At 40.5% G+C, this 19399-nt stretch overlaps 1 protein-coding gene across 3 annotated transcripts in view; it reads right to left on the reverse strand.

The window, feature by feature from the left end:
- ascc3 (activating signal cointegrator 1 complex subunit 3) overlaps positions 1 to 19399 on the reverse strand; it is a 740670-nt gene that overhangs the window by 494884 nt on the left and 226387 nt on the right. For all 3 annotated transcript variants that reach the window (XM_068026887.1, XM_068026891.1, XM_068026900.1), the window contains exon 12: positions 7844 to 8020. In XM_068026887.1, coding sequence (XP_067882988.1) covers positions 7844 to 8020 — 177 coding nt within the window. The remainder of the gene's footprint in view (positions 1 to 7843; positions 8021 to 19399) is intronic.

Below are 19399 nucleotides of genomic sequence, written 5' to 3' on the forward strand. Positions count from 1 at the left end.
TTGGACATCATCCAGGCTTAAGCTAATAATAGGCAGGTTATAATCATGTCCAAATAAATACCAGGCAATGACCACCTCCAACAAGAAAAAGTCAACAGGTCAAAAAAAAAACATCCCCTGTCAATTGTACCACCATAACCAAGTACTGCACCATCAAATTCTTGGGGGCCATTGTTGATCAGAGGCTTCCCTGGACTAGTCATAGCAACAAGGCATAAAGAGATACGAGAACAGGGAAGGCACATGGAATTAGGAGTTCCTGTGGATGATAAACACTAACATGGATTGGCTGTGTCAAACAGCCTTTTTCATTTGTAACGTAATTTGTAACAACAATAGCAGGGAAGTGGCTGCATCCTTTGTGATGAATTGCTTATACTTATATCCTGACCTCTGACCAAAATGCTCACCACTTGCCTGGAGAATGCAGCTCTAAAAATATTACCTAAGATTTGATCAGTGCCTCTGCCACTGAATTGAATATCCACCCCCTCCACTAGCTGCACACTGTGGTTTCAAAATGTACGATCTACATATGTACTGCAGCAACTCACTGAGCTCATTTTTAAAACACCTCTAAGTCCCATCTACGACAGGAAAAGCAAGATTGCAAGAATATAAATACCCCTCCAAGTCACATACCATCCTGACTGGGATATATAATCACCATGCTTTTCTCGTCAGAGTCAAAATCCTGGATTTCCCTACCTAACACTATATGGAACACTATCAACACATGAGCTACAAGAGTTAAAGAAGCTGGTCCACCATCAGTTCCTCATGTCACTTAGAGATGGGCTATTAAAGGCAATCTTGCCAAAAGCAAATTTAAAAAATGGCTTGAAACCATCCCCTTGCTTAGTGAGCCATTGACATAGCCTATAGGTGAACAGTTACTTGTCTGATGACTAAACACTTCAAACAATATCAATGCATTTCTCCTCAAATGTTTGCAATCTTCTATCAATTTTTTCCCCCCCAATTGCATGCGTTCTCTTATTCCCATTGCTCGGTTTTACAGTTGTTGGCAGCCTGGTCAAGCAGCAACAAGATCAACTGACGGTGGAAAAATAGTAAAAAGAGCATTGTTGAAAAGTATGATTTACTACTTTCCTACTGCGTGTGCATTTTGTTTTTGGAGGTGGGGGAGGGGGGGGGGGGGAGGGAAATGAAGAAGTGGACACAATACAACTTTTATGCTTGGCCCTATCATATATATGTATATATGCACAGGTTCCATTTGTCCTCAAATGGAGAAGGGAACATTCAGCCCTAAAGCTGTTTAAGACATCCACAGATGATAGTGAAGTGATTCAGAGAAAACTAATCAGAATATAGTTTAGTCCTCCTGATAACGGGACATTAACATAAGCTACAGGCACTCTATATTATTCATTTTACTTTGGAATATACCTGAAGGGAACTGAATTTTTGCTTTTATGTTTAATTGAGGGTTGATAACTGTAACTGGAATAGAAATTTAATTTTATATGAGACACCTACATAAAAATCAATGGACATCAATTTGAGTGAATAATTTTGCCAAATTATCCTGTGTTATGGTAGCCCTACTGACATTCTCGAAATCACGTAACTTCTAATATAACTTGATTTGTTCATGGCTTTTTCAGTTAAGGAGTGAAAAGCCAGTTAGACTTCTTGTTGACAAAATGTGAAATGATTTATTTTGATAAGAAGATAAAGAAAGGCAATCGAAACTCACTGATACAAGTTGAAAGGGCTGCAGGAAAAGAAACACCTTGGGGTGCATGCACACAAGTCTTTGAAGTTGGCAGAGCAAGTTGAGAAAGCTGTTAAGAAAGGCCAACAGGATTCTTGGCATTTAAATAAAGGCAAGTATAAAAGCAAAAAAGTTATCATAAATTTTATAAATCTATGCTCAGACCTCAGAAATGGAATTGTGGCTAATTCTGGGCACCACATTTTAGGAAGTAAGTCAAGATCTTAGAGAGTGTACAGAGGACATTTACCAGAACGGCACCATGGATAAAGACTTCAGTGAAATGGAAAGACTAGAGAAATCGGGATATTTCATGGAGCAGAGAAGGTTAAAGGGCAATTTGGTAGTCTGTTCAAAGTCATGAAAAATTTTGACAGAGTGGGCTGAATTTTACCTTCGGTGGACAGGAATTTGCCACCGATGTAAAAGTCAGTGGCGAACCCGCTTCCGCCTAGCCTGGGGATCCGTCCTGCATTTTACAGGTCCCTGGGCTTTAATTGTCCCGAGGCGGGACTTCCACCCGCTTGAGGGAGGAAAGTGAGCTGCCGGCCACCGGCAGCTCTTAGCCCCAGCAGCGCTACCGGGAGCGGTGGCCACTGCTGGGACTGCAGTCCAGCCAACCAGATGGTGTCAGGAGTCCAGGTAAGTTGGGCATGCCTCACTAGGGAGATCAGTCTCCTCCTGAAGTCCCCAGGATCACAGATGCCAGTCTTCAGCCAATTCGATTCACTCTGCATGATATCTAGAAATGATTGAAGGCACTGGATACTACAAAGGTTATGGGCCCTGACAACATTCCGGCAACAGTAATGAAGGCCAGTGCTCCAGAACTTGCCGCGCCCCTAGTCAAGCTGTTCCATTACAGCTACAACATTGGCATCTACCCAGCAATGTGGAAAATTGCCCAGGTATGCCCGGTACACAAAAAGCAGGACAAATCCAATCCGGCCAATTACTGCCCCATCAGTCTGCTCTCGATCATCAGTAGAGTGATGGAATGTGTCGTCGACAGTGCTATCAAGCAGCACTTGCTTAACAATAACCTGTTCACTGACGCTCAGTTTGGGTTCCGCCAGGGCCACTCAGCTCCTGATCCCATTACAGTCATAGTTCAAACATGGACAAAAGAGCTCAACTCCAGAGATTAGGTCAGTGACTGCCCTTGGCATCAAGGCAGCATTTGACTGAGTATGGCATCAAGGAGCCCGAGCATAACTGGAGTCAATGGGAATCACGGGGAAAACTCTCAGTTGGTTGGAGTCATACCTAGCGCAAAGGAAGATGGTTGTGGTTGTTGGAGGTCAAACATCGCAACTCCAGGACATCACTGCAGGAGTCCCTCAAAGTAGTGTCATAGGCCCAACCACCTTCAACTGCTTCATCAATGACCATCCCTCCATCATAAGGTCAGAAGTGGGGACGTTTGCTGATGATTGCACCACTCGCAACTCCTCAGATACTGAAGCAGTCCGTGTCACACGCAGCAAGACCTTGACAACATCCAGGCTCGAGCTGATAAGTGGCAACTAACATTCGTACCACACAAGTGCCAGGCAATGACTATCTCAAACAAAAGAGAATCTAACCATCTCCTGTTTACATTCAATGGCATTAAAATTACTGAATCCCCCACTATCAACATCCTGGGGGAGTTACCATTGACCAGAAACTGAACTGGAGTAGCCATATAAATACCATGCTACAAAAGCAGGTCAGAGGCTAGGAATCCTGGGGCGAGTAACTCACCTCCTGATTCCCCAAAGCCGATCCACCATCTACAAAGCACAAGTCAGGAGTGTGATGAAATAGTCTCCACTTGCCTGGATGGGTGCAGCTCCAACAACACTCAAGAAGCTCGATACCATCCAGGACAAATCAGCTCGCTTGATGGGCACGCCATCCACAAATATTCACTCCCTCCATCACCGACACAGTGGCAGCAGTGTGTACCATCTACAAGATGCACTGCAGCAAAGCACCAAGGCTCCTTAGAAAGCACCTTCCAAACCCATGACCTCTACCACCTAGAAGGACAAGGGCAGCAGATGCATGGGAACACCAACACCTGCAAGTTCCCCTCCAAGCCACACACCATCCTAACTTGGAACTATATCGCCGATCCTTCACAGTCACTGGGTCAAAATCCTGGAACTCCCTAACAGCACTGTGGGTGCACCTGCCCCACATGGACTGCAGCAGTTTAAGGAGGCAGCTCACCATCACTTTCTCAAAGGCAATTAGGGATGGGCAATAAATGCTGGCCTAGCCAGTGATGCCCACATCCCATGAATGAATAAAAAAAAAGACTGTGTCAGTAACTGGGGAAAAAAATTAAATATATGTTGTGACCTGTGGAGAAGTGGAACGAGAAAAACAATGCATTCCTTCCGCCTCGGTCGTAACATAATTTAAAAACCAGTTTTTAATCTCTCAGGACTTTTAAGAATGTCTGAGAGACCAAAGCCTTGCCATTGTTTTTGGTCTCTGTTATAAACTCCACTCCCTCATCAGATTCCAGGACCCTCTTTGGACATTCACTTAGACTGAATAAAACCAACCTATGTGACCCACAGTTAGCTTAAAAATCCCACTTCCTAGCCAACACCAAGCCTGCTTTATCTGCCTCCAGACTTATTTGACCAAAATGTCCATGTCTTGCCAAGATTCCAAAATCCTCCTTACTGACCTCTCATCCTTCTCCCGCCAGGAATTATATTTGTTTAAAAATCCCATTTGTCACCAAGTCCTACTCAGCACTCATGCCACCCTCAATGATATATTCTGGTATCCTTATGTTTAAAGTGCTCATTCTCATTTTCATAACTGTCTGTAGCCTTCCTCCACCATACCTTCGCAACCTCTACCAGACTTGCATCTCTTCCTGTACTTTTCAGCCATCTGACTTGGTCCTTCTTTGCATCCCCCCTCAAATCCCAAGTAGCAGATCTTTCAGCAATCTCAGCCTCACTCCCTAGAACCTTTTCCTTAAAACTGTCCTTTTCTTTCCACTTCTAAAAGCCTTCTAAAATCTATCCTTACAGCCAAGCTTCACTCACCTCATTAAAGTCATCAGGCTTGAAATTCAAAATGGTTAAACGGGTTAAAAACATGTGTTAAAATAATATGATAATGTAGTGTTTTTCCTATAGAAACATGTTGCAAGGCAATTCAGGGGCCTAATCAGACAAAAACAGAGGCTGAGTCAATGAAGGAGATATTAGGAAAGGTCAATAAAAGCTTGGTCAAAGAGATAGGTTTTGAAGGATGGTGTCGAAGATGGAGGGGGAGGTAGAGAGGAGGAGATGGTTTAGGAAAATGGTTGCAAAGCTAGGGAAGGGCAAAGCTATGAAGGAATTCAAACACAAAGGTGAGAATTTTAAATTGGAAGTGGCAGCTAATGCCGGTCAGTAAGAACAGGATCAGATGGGTGAGTGGTACAGGATAGGATATGGCAGCAGCATCTTGGATGAGCTAAACTTTATAAAGGGTGGAGGATGTGAGGTTGACAGGAGAGCACTGAAAATGTTACACCGACAAAGGGATGGATGAAGGTTTCAGTAGCAGATGGGCTGAGGCAGGACAGAGACAGGCAACTTTATGGAGGTGGCAGCAAGTTCTTTGGCATGGAATGGATTTGGGTTGAAAGCTCAACTGGTCAATAGGATGTAGAGATCTCAAATAAACTGTTTCAGACCAAGTCAGTAACTAGAAAGCTTTTGGAATCAGCAGCAAGGGTACAGAGTTTGTGCCGGAGGCCAAAGATGATAGTTTCAATCTTGCCAATCTGGAAGAAATTGGGGCTCATTCAAGATTGCCAAGTTCTTCTTCTTCTTTGGCCTCATTATCTCGAGAGACAATGGGTAAGTGCCTGGAGGTGGTCAGTGGTGTGTGGAGCAGCGCCTGGAGTGGCTATAAAGGCCAATTCTAGAGTGACAGGCTCTTCCACAGGTGCTGCAGAAAAATTTGTTTGTCGGGGCTGTTACACAGTTGGCTCTCCCCTTGCACGTCTGTCTTTTTTCCTGCCAACTGCTAAGTCTCTTCGACTCGCCACACTTTAGCCCTGCCTTTATGGCTGACCGCCAGCTCTGGCGAACGCTGGCAACTGACTCCTACGACTTGTGATCAATGTCACAGGACTTCATGTCGCGTTTGCAGACGTCTTTAAAGCGGAGACATGAACGTCCGGTGGGTCTGATACCAGTGGCAAGCTCGCTGTACAATGTGTCTTTGGGGAGTAACACAAGTAATACAAGTTAAAAACAATAGGACTTTTATACAATTCCTTTTTTAAAAATTAATTCATGGGATCTGTGTGTGGGCGTTGCTGTCTAGGCCAGCATTTATTTCCCATCCCTAATTGCCCTCGAGAAGGTGGTGGTGAGCTGCTATTTTAAGTGATTTATTTCATGGGTCAGAAATATTATGTGGTACCACACCTGTAGTCCATTCAAATGTCTGCATACAGCAGATAAAAAAATGCATATTTCCAATGGGTAGATTAATTGGATATCCAATCCCAGATACAACAGGCTCTCATCCATATGGGACAAAAAGACATTGGGACTTTGTTCAAGAAATTTGTGCTATACACAATCAAGTGATCATCCTTACTTCTATCATATAAACATAAGCCTGATTCCAGAAAACATCTGTCAGATCATTTGGAAGCAAGAAGCAAGGATGTTCAGTTGATACAACAAAAATGTTAAAATATTCAGAAAAAGAAAATTCCTGTGTTAAATCCACAGGAAGCAAAGTCCCAATCAGCAATGAACTAAAGCATAAATTGGGACGAAATATTAACATTAGGATATGACCTCTTCGACCTTCTCTGAAAAGTCACATTTAGACCGACTAAATCTATGAAATCATTTATGAAAATTTATGAAAATCATGCGTCTATTATTTGCACTGGTGTATTTATTTTATTGGCACCAGCTTAACTGACTTACTGGTACACCTGTTGTTGCTTCAGGCTATATGAGCTCTCTCTTCTAAGACACAATCTCTCATGATGGAGAGGCAATTTGTCAGGCAACTTGACCCTGCACTTTGGAGAATTAACATTGATGCAAGTTGCCATCAGCTGGGATGCAGTTTTCAGGCATAGTTCAACTAGCACCAGCAAAATAATCAGTATGCCATGTCATTGCCAACAGCCTCTGGGACGAATCTTAGTTCATCGTTGGTCAGATGTTCATCTAATATCAACAGGCAATGAAAAAGCAACTGTAATGGCTGTTCTCCAGCCTTCAGAGTTGAAGGCAACTAGACTGGAAATGCTATTGTGAACAATTCCTTGAAACTAGCCAGATTTTTGCTCAATTCTTAATTCAAACCTTACCCAGTGCTAGAACAGCCCTTCTTCAGCAAGCATAAACTTGAACTCTTACATGCTGAATCTCAGGGACAGTGAGAGCTCTTCCTCTCAACAGCTCAGCAGAGGGCTGACCTTGTTGCTAAGTTTCACACAGCTGCGGAATTGGGAAATTAGTGGGTTGCTGGCCAACAATGAAAGTGTGCTTCATGAGCATCAACTCCTGAGAAGGATCCCTGACAAGAGGTGTGGATCTTGAAACCAGGTGCAGTCCCAGCTGAAGATTAACTTGGACTGAGAAAACATGACAACACATTCTGGGACTAGAAGCCAACAGTGATGACTTCACCAAGTTAGAAATGTACTTAAAACGCCTTAACTTATGATATTAACGACTTTTGCAAAAGAGATAATAAAAATACCTGCAATCAATGTGCATGGATCATGTCTCACATTGATTCACAAACTTTTCCTGCCATCTTGACAACAGCGGGAACAATTCCTTTGGGAACCTCCTTGAAACTCACTTTTTTAACAAGCTTTTAATTATTACCCAATTTCTCCTTTTTTGGCTTGGCATTTGTTTATTCCTTAAATTTGTGAAATGCCTTCAGCTGCTTTTTAACATTAAAGATGTTATATAAATGCTAGTTGTCATTCTGATGCCCTTCACTTCCCAGTCCCACTCATTCTTATTTGAGAGCATAAAAGGATTGCACACTGCTTCCAAATCCATGAAAAAATGGTCAGAAATATCTTCATTTGCACAGGAATCAGTCATTTACCTTGTTTGATGCTTTGATTCCTATGAAAGTCTGCTTCAGAGGCACAGGTCGAAATCGTCCATCAAAGAAAAAAAGCCCAATAAATGGATTTACATGGAGGAATGTGGCTACATCTAGGAAATTGGGAAGAGTGGCTGATAAACCCAGAATTCTGATCATACTTTGTGTGGACTCAACCTGCAAGAAAGCAGAAAGAAAAACACTTTTCTGTAATCAATTCCAGCTGATGCAAACTACTGAGATAACAGCTATATTCAGGATACCTTTGAGTTACACCTTATATCAATTACATAGCATTTTCCCCCAAAATGAGTACTGAAGTGTATTAAATGATTGCATGCACATGTACAGCTATGCAATCAACATAACCTTCTGCAAATTAATGTATATTACTATTGCATCAATATGTAAACCAACGTATAGTGGAGAGAAGTCACATGGTGTACATTGTGATGCAACTTACATCATTGGGTCATGGATCTGTAGCCAACAAAAGTTTTCTAAATACCTTTTCACAAAGGCTGTCTTTGATTACAAGCATAAAATATACTATCGCAAATAAAAATTGGGAAACTGAGACACGTATTTTATGGAAGTATCTAGCATTAAGTACTCTGTTCCGAATAACCAGGCCAAAGAATCCAGTCAATTCCCACTGAAAAGAATGGAAATTCCTGAAACCTTTTAGGGTTAAAGAACTCAAGCACATCGTTGCCAAAGCGATCGGGAAGAGTTGATTTACTTATGAGAGAAGCGTCTTTTAGCACCATCCATAAAGCCACGAATGCAGCAATAGCATCAAGCACAATCAATCAATATGTCCTTCAATTGCAGTTATAAATCAGGCTCAAAAACATTATCTGCACTTATTTTGAAGACACGGAACTATATTTTACATTTGTTACCCAGTGGAAGTAGGACACATGGGCAATCAAATTTCTTAATGCACGTAATTGAGGCTGAAACAATCCTTTTTTTTTATAAATGAAGAACTGCAGTTGCAACCAGAGTTATAACAAATGCAAATCTACAAATTATATTTTTGTTAATTAATAGTGTGTATGATCATTAAGTATGCATGCCACCATCCTCTGCTATCTGTTACAGAAACCCTCATCCATACTTTTGTTGCCTCCAGACTCAACTATTCTAATGCCCTCCTGATCGGCATCCCATTTTGCACCCTCCAATATCCTAATTTTCATCAAGTCCGATACACCCATCATCCCTGTGCTTGCTGCACTGACTCCCAGTCCACCAATGTCTCACATGTAAAATTCTCATCCTTGTGTTCAGATGTTTCCTTGGCCTTGCCTCCCCATATTTCTAACCTTGGTCATGCCCACAACCCTCCAAGAAATCTGCATTCCTCCAACACTTGTGTATCCCAAACTCCAACCATGGGTATTCATGCTTTTAGCTGTCTAGGCTTAAGCTCTGGAATTCCCTCCCTGAAGTTCTCTGCTTCACCAACTCTCTCTCTGCATTTAAGACACTCCTTGAAACCTATTTCTTTGACAAAGATTTTAATTATGCCACCCTTTCCCAACACAACTTTGGGATAGTTGTCTATGTTAAAGGCACCATGAAAATGCAAGTTATTATTGCATTGGTTATCACTGGAACCATTTAAATTCAACTGTGAAGTGTGCACTACAGTCAGTTTTTCTGATTCATTGCAAGCCTCAAAGGTTTTCTAAAAAAAAAATCATCTCGTTATTAAAGTACTGTTGTATTTTGTTTGAGGATTAACATTTAAATTGTGGAAATGGATTCATTTTTTGGAAGATTGAAGATTTCATAGATGCTGGACTTTGTTTTTGTTGAAAAGACTACATGTACATGTTTTTTTTTTTACAAGCGTCACTGAAAGGTCTCGTTTGAAAAAAACCCTTTACTAAAGTAATATGATTTGAGCTCAATAAATAACAGAAACCTTGGTGACCTGGGCAAGATGTTTACAGAGAACTGACATGTCAAGATTTATGAGGGTCAGGAGGTTCTGACTGGCTGCTTGTGGTTTCACTTCTGAGTACTGTTTTGGTTCAGTTGAGGTGTGGAATCAGTTTGAAAAGCAGTTGAAGATTAACCTGCCAAGAAAAAAAACTCAGCTCATTTTTCCTGCATCTCTCCAAGAGACCCTGAGAGGTCCAGTGTGCCTGCTCCTCTTTCCTCCTGTCTTTGAAAAAAACCCCGCAAAACCACAGTGTGAAAGCAGAAGCCCATGATGCTGCATTTCTCCTGGAAAGCCTACCAGACTATTTGTCGACATCTCCAGAACGAACAGCTTCTGAAAAGATCACAGTGACCTGTCACCGTATAATCAGACGTCAGACCAAAAGGGACAACTGACATCCTTCCACATTTCTTTTTTCCTCAAGAATTACCAAGTATTTGGCCAAAGTATTTTTATGGTATCATAGAAAGTTTAAGGCACAGAAAGAGGCCAGTTGGCCCATCGTGTCTGTGCCAGCCGAAAAACGATCCACCTATTCTCATCCAACCTTCCAGCATTTGGTCCGTAGCCTTGCAGCTTACAGCACTTGAGCTGCATATCCAGACTCCTTTTGAATGAGTTGAGGCTCTCTGCCTCAACTACCCTTTCAGGCAATGAGTTCCAGACCATCACCACCCTCTGGATGAAAAGGTTTTCCTCATCTCCCCTCTAATTTTTCTACCAATCACTTCAAATCTATGCCCCCTCATCACTGACCTCTCTGCTAAGGTGAATAGACCCTTCAACTCCACTCTATCCAGGTTCCTCAAAATTTTGTACATTTCAATCAGATCTCCCCTCAGCCTGCTCTGTTCCAAGGAGAACAACCCCAGCCTATCCAATCTTTCCTCATAGCTGCATTTTTCCAGTCCTGGCAACATCCTCTTAAATCTCCTCTGTACCCTCTCTAATGCAATTACATCCTTTCTGTAATGAGGTGACCAGAACTGCTCACAGTACTCAAGTTGTGGCCTAACCAATGAGTTATACAGTTCCAGCATAATCTCCCTGCTCTTGTATTCTACACCTTGGCTAATAAACAAAAGGATTCCATATGCCTTCTTAACTACCTTATTGACTTGTCCTGCTACCTTCAGGGATCTGTGGACATTCACTCCAAGGTCCCTTACTTCCTCTACACTTCTCAATATTTTCCCATTAATTGTGTATTCCTTTGCCTTGTCTGACCTCCCCAAATGCATGACCTCACAATTCTTCAAGTTGAATTCCATTTGCCACTTTTCTGCCCATCAGAACAGACCATCAATATCTTCCTGCAGCCTACAGCTATCCTCCTCGCTATCTACCACACATTTGCCCCCTACATTTACGTCCAAATCGTTAATATACACCATAAAAAGCAGGGGACCCAGTACTGAGCCCTGTGGAATGACACTGGAAATAGCCCTCCAGTCACTAAAACAGCCGTCAACAATTACCCATTGTTCCCTGCCACTGAGTCAATTTTGTGTCCACCTTGCTGCATTTCCCTGGTTCCCATGGGATTTTTTTTTAAACCAGTCTGCCATGTGGGACCTTGTCAAAAGCCTTGCTAAAATCCATGTAGACCACATCAACTGCGCTGCCCTTATCTATCTTCCTTGTTACGTCTTCAAAAAATTCAATCAAGTTGGTCAAACAAAATCTTCCCTGAACAAATCCATGCTGACTATCCTTGATTAACCTGTGCCTTTCTAAATGACAGTTTATCCTATTTCTCAGAATAGATTCCAATAATTTGCCACAATTGAGGTTAGACTGACTGGCCTGTAATTATTTGGTCTATCCCTCGCTCCATTTTTAAACAGAGGTACACCGTTAGCAATCCTCCAATACTCTGGCAGCACACCTGTATCCAGTGAGGACTGGAAAATGATGGTCAGACCTTCTGCTATTTCCTCTCTTGCTTCTTTTAACAGCCTAGGATACATTTAACTTGTTTTTTGTCTTTTTTTGTATCAGAGCACTAGAGAAAGATTTTTTTTTCTTTCAACGTGTGTGTGATTGTATGTGCGGTTAAAAAGGGAACTTTCATATTTCAATCGGTGCGCTAATGCTTTGTTTTGTTACTGGATAAGTCTTGTTTTATAATAAACTGATAATTTTGTTGTTTCTTTATTCTGGGATAAAGAGCAGAGTATATGACTGACCGTATCGGTAACTGGGTAAATATTTTAAAATATATGTTAGGACTTGTAGAGAAGTGAGACTAGAAAAGACAGTGCACTCCTCCCGCCTCATTCGTAACACATTAAACAAAAAATATAAAGCACATGCAGATTGGAGGGCCCTATTTAACTTCTGAATGTGTAACATACTCCTATGAGGAAAGACTAAAATGAAGCTGAACTCAAGTAGATATGATTATATTCATACTACTTTCCCCAAAACAATTACCCTCCATCTATACTGCTGACTCGTTAAATAGCAACAAGATTTGATGTTCTCATTTCAAAAGCCATTCCTAAGGATCCTTTAGAATTCACAAATATTGACAGGTATACTATTGCATATTAGTTACAGATTTTTGTTAACACGAATTCATTCAAATCTTACCATACCTAATCTGTCCATGATAATCAATGTATGGCCTTCACTTCCTTATCCAATGAAAATAAGTCACTTAATTATGCTGCTTGTAAGACTACAAGCCCTTAACAAAATTTCAAGACATGAATTTGTAATATTCGTAGACATGAGGAAGGTGGATACATACAATTACAGCACTTTAAATTCTGATTCAGCTGCATTATTGCCAACTAGAAAACTAAACGCAGAAAGGAAGTGGTCAAAGTGAGCAAACAGAATGGACCTACTCTGCCCATAAATTAAATGCAAAAGCAGCTAATAGTTTTGCCATGTGTGTTGCCTCTCCAGTATTACTTGCTTCATCATAGTTGTTAAGCCAACTTTCTTGAAAGCACTCAACTACTGATGCTGATGGAATAACAGAACATTTCTGAAACTTATTTACATATTATTCATCATTGTAAACAGTCACATCAGTTAATTGTCAGAAGTTCATTTGCACTTAAACTATCTAAGGATATACCCACATGAACAGATTTTCAAATAAATTGTTTTCATATGCTTCTACACACCCAACAAATTGACTTACGCACAGTGGAGATGTCAGGAGGGGAAAACATGCACGAGTACAGAGATTTTCTCTAGAGACTCTCAAAAGTAACCAGAATTGCCCAGAATTGTTTCAGTTCAAAATATAAATTCAGGGGAAGCAAGGCAGAAAAAACAAATTTGCTTTACTAATATGTTTGTGATAGAGACCAGTATGTGGAAAATTTAATTTTTAGAAGTTTTACTTGACTGTTGAAGTCCCACTTCCCAAACATAAAACTTCAGCTATCTTGTGGATTTTATTAAACTATGTTTTCTTCAATATTTGAACTGGACATATGTAAAATTTGTAACATTTTACAGGAAAAGTAATTGATTCCAAGTTGGGCTGGCATTTGTCTTTTGTTAAATTTTAATTTCATTATTCCTCCTTCAATCATAAAAAAACAACTGCTGTTATGTGTTCACATAAATTGTCTGTTTCAGAATTAATGAGTATAAGCTACGCAAGATGCACGTTCAAAAACAGGCAAGTTGTGACATTTTTTCAAATTGTTCTTTTTCTATATTAATAATGAATACCTCCTTGTAATTTTATTGTGTCCCAAAAGTCCTGGAAAACAACAACTTGCATTTAACTAACATCTTTAATCTAACAAAACATCCCGAGGTGCTTTACAAGCAGACATGAGGTCAGATGATGGATTTGGTGTAAGTTAGGACATGAGCAGCAAAGTTTTGAATGACCTCAAGTTTGCAGAGGATAGAGCTGGGGAGGCCATCCAGGAGTGCATTAGAATACTCAAGTCTAGAGGTAACAAAGGCATGCATGACTGTTTCAGTAGTAGATAAGCTGAGGCAGGGGCAGAGTCGGGCAATTTTACAGAGGTGGAAATAGTCAGTCTTAGTGATGGTCCAGATAATGTGGTAGGAAGTTCATCTCAGGGTCAAATATAATATAAATAATAAATATCAAATATAACACCAAGGTTGCGAGCAATTTGGTTCAGACACAGACAGTTGCCAAGGGAATGAAGTTTGTAATGGGGACTGAAGACAGTTGAAAAGATACAAATTGCAGGTGCAATGCTGCCAACACAGCAGGCAGTTTCCTCTACAGCACCTGGGGAAAAAGTACTTAGAGCTTAATGCAAGTCTTCCTTTTACACGGAGGAATTTAGGTAAAATGCGTACATTTAATTTGTCCCAAATCTGTCCTAAAACAGCACTAAACAGAATGTGGAGTTCTAAAGCAAGTTGTGTCTCATGACAATTTACAATTTATGAAAGCTATATTCAATGCAATCAACATTTAGGTGTTTTAAGTCTTTTAGTCTACACATTAAAGCATTATAAATACCAAAATACCAGCTACTCCACCTTAAATCTATCAATGCAAACAAAAAAATTCAGTGAAAAAATATAGATCATGGAAAACAGCATGAGTCGATCATTGATAGGGTGTTTACAAGGACAAATAAATCTATAACTCTGTTCAGCTACACGTTTTCACCGAACTTCAAACAGATCAGATTTTACAACATAAAAAACTGTACATAAGATTTTGTTCAAATACATATGAATATATATATATAGCTTCCCGTTAGGAACCTCCATAGTCTGTGGTACAACCAAGCAACTTAATCTCTGTTCCTGCCGTCTGGGAAAAAACCCAATGATACTGGACAGGCTGGTAGGAACTCCAAAGACTGAAAGGTGACATTTCAGTTTTATGTAAGAGATCAAACTGGAGCAAAATAATATTTTCACAGGAAGGAAAAGCAAAAGCAACTTATTTTGGTTTTAAAACCACAAAGGTGTTCTGGTACTGAAGAGTAAAAGAATGGCAAACAGTTCAAATATTCACCTATGAATGTACAAGTAAATGAAAATGGTGAGGAAATTCCAAAGGTTTCGATAAGACTAGCGTTGTGCAAGTAAGAGACAACCCCTGCTTTTAAAGGTGTTTACTTTGGTCCAGAGTTTGCAGAAGTGAGGCATCTCATTGTGGCCTTGCTAGTTCAAGGTATTTCTGCAAACTCAGCTCAAAATAATTTTGCCCACAAAGTTGCTGGAAGTGCGAGCTAACAATGGCAAAGGCAACAGGGCTTCTGAGGCCTTGGTAAATAATGAGATGAATGGTGTACCACCTTAACCAATGAGATTTAAGGATTGAGAAATAAACAGAGGAAGGACAGAGGAGGTGGGTGAATTCAATGTCAAATCAGGTACATAAAGAGAAATAAAGAGAAGGATAGAAAGTTTGGATTAAGAGAAAGAAAAAAAGAAACAAAGTAAAAATAGGAGAAAAAAAAGTAAATTTAAAATTTGACACTTTTAAAATTTTTAACAATTCACTATCTGAAGGAATGAGACTCCACAGTCTTAACAGTTCACTTTCTGGACAAGAGAGATTGATTGGCAATCCCTGACAATTATCATATTTAAAGGTTACTTGTGCTATTAATTACTAGAGTTAATTTTCTGTGATGTACTTAATGAGCAAGTAAGGTGCAGATGCAGCAACCTCATGAAAATCATGAGGAGGTTCAAGTGCGAGATATCATTTTCACATATCTAACGGTAGGGGTGGTTGGGGGGGGGGGTGGGTGGTGGTGGCAGCGTAAATGAGCGATACACAATTCACAGGGCACCTCTTCCCACTGGATCATCTGTGCATTGTTCACATGCCATTATTTTTTTATGGAATTGTGTAATGTTATGAAAGTGCTTCCATTTTTTGTTAAATACTTTTTGAGAACTCATTTAAATTGTAGAAATGGATTCATTTTGGAATGCTGAAGATGTCATAGATGCTGGACATTGTTTTTGTTGAAAAGACTCCATGGACATGTTTTTTTTTTACAAGGGTCACTGAGAGGTCTTGTTTGAAAACAATCTTTTACTGGAAGTCATATACCTTAATCTCAATAAACAACAGAAACCTAGGTGATTTGGGGAAGACGTTTACAGAGAAGTGACATGTCAAGATTTTATGAGGGTCAGGAATTGGTTTCGCTTATGAGATATTGTTTTAGTTCAGTTGGGATGTGTACAGTGTTGAAAAGCAGTTGGTTCTGTAGCCTGCTGAAAGGAAACCCCCAGCTCATCTTTCCCACACCTCTCTAAGAGACCCTGAGAAATCCAGAGTATCAACTCCTCTTTCTCTATCTCTTTGAAAAAATCCTGTGAATCCAGAATGTGATAACCGAATCCCCTGATGCGACATTTCTCCTGGAAAGCCTACCAAACTAATTCTCGATATCTTCAGAATGAACTGCTTCTAAAAAGATCCCAGTGACCTGTTTCCGTTTACCCAGACACCAGACCAAAAGAGACAACTGACATTCTTACATATCTTCTCTTTTTTCATCAAGAATTAGCAAGTATTTGGCCAAAGTATTTTTTTTGTCCTTTTTTGTAAAAGGCCTCTACAGAGAATTTCTTTTTTTTCCCCCCCCCCAGTGTGTTTGAGCTTGTTTGTGGGGTATTTAAAAAGGGAACTTTCATATTTCAATCTGTGTGTTAATGCTTTGCTTCATTAATGGATAAGTCTTGTTTTTATAATAAACTGATAATTCTGTTGTTATTAAAGAAATCTACTTGGTATATTTTATTCTGGGATACAGAGTAGAGTCTATGATTGATCTGATTGGTAACTGGGTAAACATTTCAAATATATGTTGTGACCTGTGGTGAAGTGGAACTAGAAAAGACAGTGCACTCCTTCCGCCTCAGCTGTAAAAGTAACCTTCAACATTAAAATTACGAAGAATTAAGTCAGACTTAAAATAGAATCAACTAATGCACAATTTTATTCAATGACCATGTACTGCTCATATTCTCATTCTAACTTTTTTTTTACAAGAGAGATCCCTGGCTAACTTACATATCTGTTATCTATATAGTTTTAACTTGTATAGGAATAGAGTTTCTGCAAGGGGCACAATCAACAAAATGCACGCATAAAGTGCCGCACACTGTACCAGTTTTGCCAAGGTCAATGCAGGTGCAGGTGATTAACACTGGACTAATGTGACCATGGGTGCCTGTGCACCTCAGATCTGGGCACAATATTCTAAACACCCCAGAACAGATGCAATCGGCAGTAACGTGCTGTGCCAACCTGGGGGTGTGGCCAGCTTTGTGGCAGGGTTAGGGTTATTCGTGCACAAATGTAGTATTTCCTTAAAACTCACAGGGAGGTTGAGGACGAGCCGCCATTTTACCGAGGCTAACAGCAGAGTGGTGCAAATCATGCAGCAATTTTGTGATGATTCGTAACTCAAGGGGTACCTCTTCCTTAATACAAACCTACAATTCACACATTGTTAACAGTGTTAGCATTGAGCTCACCGTTAATTTAATAGCAAATTCTGTCCCAATCTTATTTGGCATGATAAATACTGGCTCAAGACCAGTGCAGATTATGCAGATCCTATGGGGAAAAACATGGATTTTGTTGTTTTTACCATCATTAAAATATTGTATTGAGCACTCAGAGACAATGTACATAACTTGACATCTGTTAAGGGTCATGAGTTAAATAAGATGGTAGCCTCGCCCTACTCTATTGTGTCTGCAAATTCACAGTATGCACCGACACAGATTCAGCAAGCTAACAACGTTGATCAGCTGAGATTAAACATTTACAATGGAAATGTCACCTGACACAGCAGAGAGTGCTTCTTCACATTACATCTGACCTTCACCATGCCTGATTCGAAAAAGTACTAATTACTGTCAATCGCAAGAAAATCAGGAGATAGAGGGAAGTAATCTTTACGATATTATGAATTTGTTCTCCAATGAGTGTAACAAAAACACAGGCTGGGGGTTTGGGTGGGTAGTACAGGTCACCTTCAGCATAGTGAGGCGAGACAAGTAACTGCATTAAAAAGATTATAAAGTACCACACTTCTTTTGATACCTCCACTGTCTCTAAATTGTCCACAACAGTCTTGGATGAACATAAATATTGGGAATACCTAAGCCATTGCCTTTGGTTCTCATCACAAATTCCGTTCCCCAGCTACCAACTCCATCCCTTTCCGTGGCAATTGTCTGAGGCTGAACCAGACTATTCGCTCCCTTGGTGTCACATTTGACCCCGAGATAAGCTTCCAACCACATATCTGTGCCATCACTAAAACTGCCCATCACCACCTTCACCATGCTTCAGCTCATCTGCTGCTGAAAGCCTCATCCATGCCTTTATTACTTCTAGACTTTATTATGCCAACGCACTCCTAGCCAGCCTCCCACACTTTATGCTCTGTAAACTTGAGGTCATCCAAAACTCTACTGCACATTTCCTTACTTGTACCAAGACCTGATCACCCATCACCCTGTTGCTCGCTGATCTACACTGGCTTCGGGTTAAGCAACGCCTTGATTTTAAAGCTATTATTTACAAATCCCTCCATGATTTCGCTCCTCCCGATCTCTGTAATCTCCTCCAGCCCCACAACCCTCTGAGATATCCACACTCCTCTAATTCTGGCCTCTTGAGCATCCTCAATCTTAACTGTTCTGCTTTTGGTGGCTGTGCCTTCAGCTGCCAAGGCCTTAAGTTCTGGAATTCCTTCCTTCAACCTCTCTCCCTCTCTTTCATCCTTTAAGGCACTCCTTAAAACCTACCTCTTTGACCAAGCTTTTGGTCATTTACCCTATAATATCTCCTTATATGGCTCGGTGTCAAAACTTTTGCTCCATAATGCCCCTGTTAAGCACCTTGTGACATTTTATTACACTGGTGGTGGTTAATGGTCGGCACAGACTCGGTGGGCTGAAGGGCCTGTTTCAGTGCTGTATCTCTAAACTAAACTAAACTAAAGGTGCAATATAAAAACAAGTTGTGGTGGCTGTTATAAATTCAGAGACTTCACAAGAATATAGCCATGTTGTGCTTATAAACATTTTAAGAGTTCAAACAAATCTGATGAATCTCTCATTTTTCTAAATAAGTAGATCTTGCAGAAAAAGGAAAGTCTGGAGGGGAAAATTTCCTTTTGTTCAAACTAGTCCAGATTTCAACTGTGTATGTTCAGTTTTTTTGGGGGACTCAAGACAACTAATCAACTTTCCGATCTGTAGAGTGTAGGCTCACTTATGAACTTTCTGACTGGTTGCTCTGGTTTTGAGTTTCTAAGACAGACAGATACAGGTTAAAAATATGTCTAATCTTTCAGATATTTTGGTTTATTTTAGTTCCTGAGCCAAAGCACAAAAAAGATTATAGCCACCATTCCAGTACCCCATTCCTCTGCCTCAGGCCAGCTGCATCTTCATCTCATTGAAGCATACAAAATTCTTACAGGGCTCAACAGAGTTGATGCAGGAAGGATGTTTCCCCTGGCTGGGGGGTTCTAAAACGAGGGGACAGAGTCTCAGAATAAGAGGTAGGCCATTTAGGACTGAGATGAGGAGGTATTTCTTCAGAGGGTGATGAATCGTGGGAATTCTCTACCCCAGAGGGCTGT

This window comes from Heterodontus francisci, chromosome 3 (assembly GCF_036365525.1).
Source record: "Heterodontus francisci isolate sHetFra1 chromosome 3, sHetFra1.hap1, whole genome shotgun sequence".
Taxonomy (NCBI): domain Eukaryota; kingdom Metazoa; phylum Chordata; class Chondrichthyes; order Heterodontiformes; family Heterodontidae; genus Heterodontus; species Heterodontus francisci.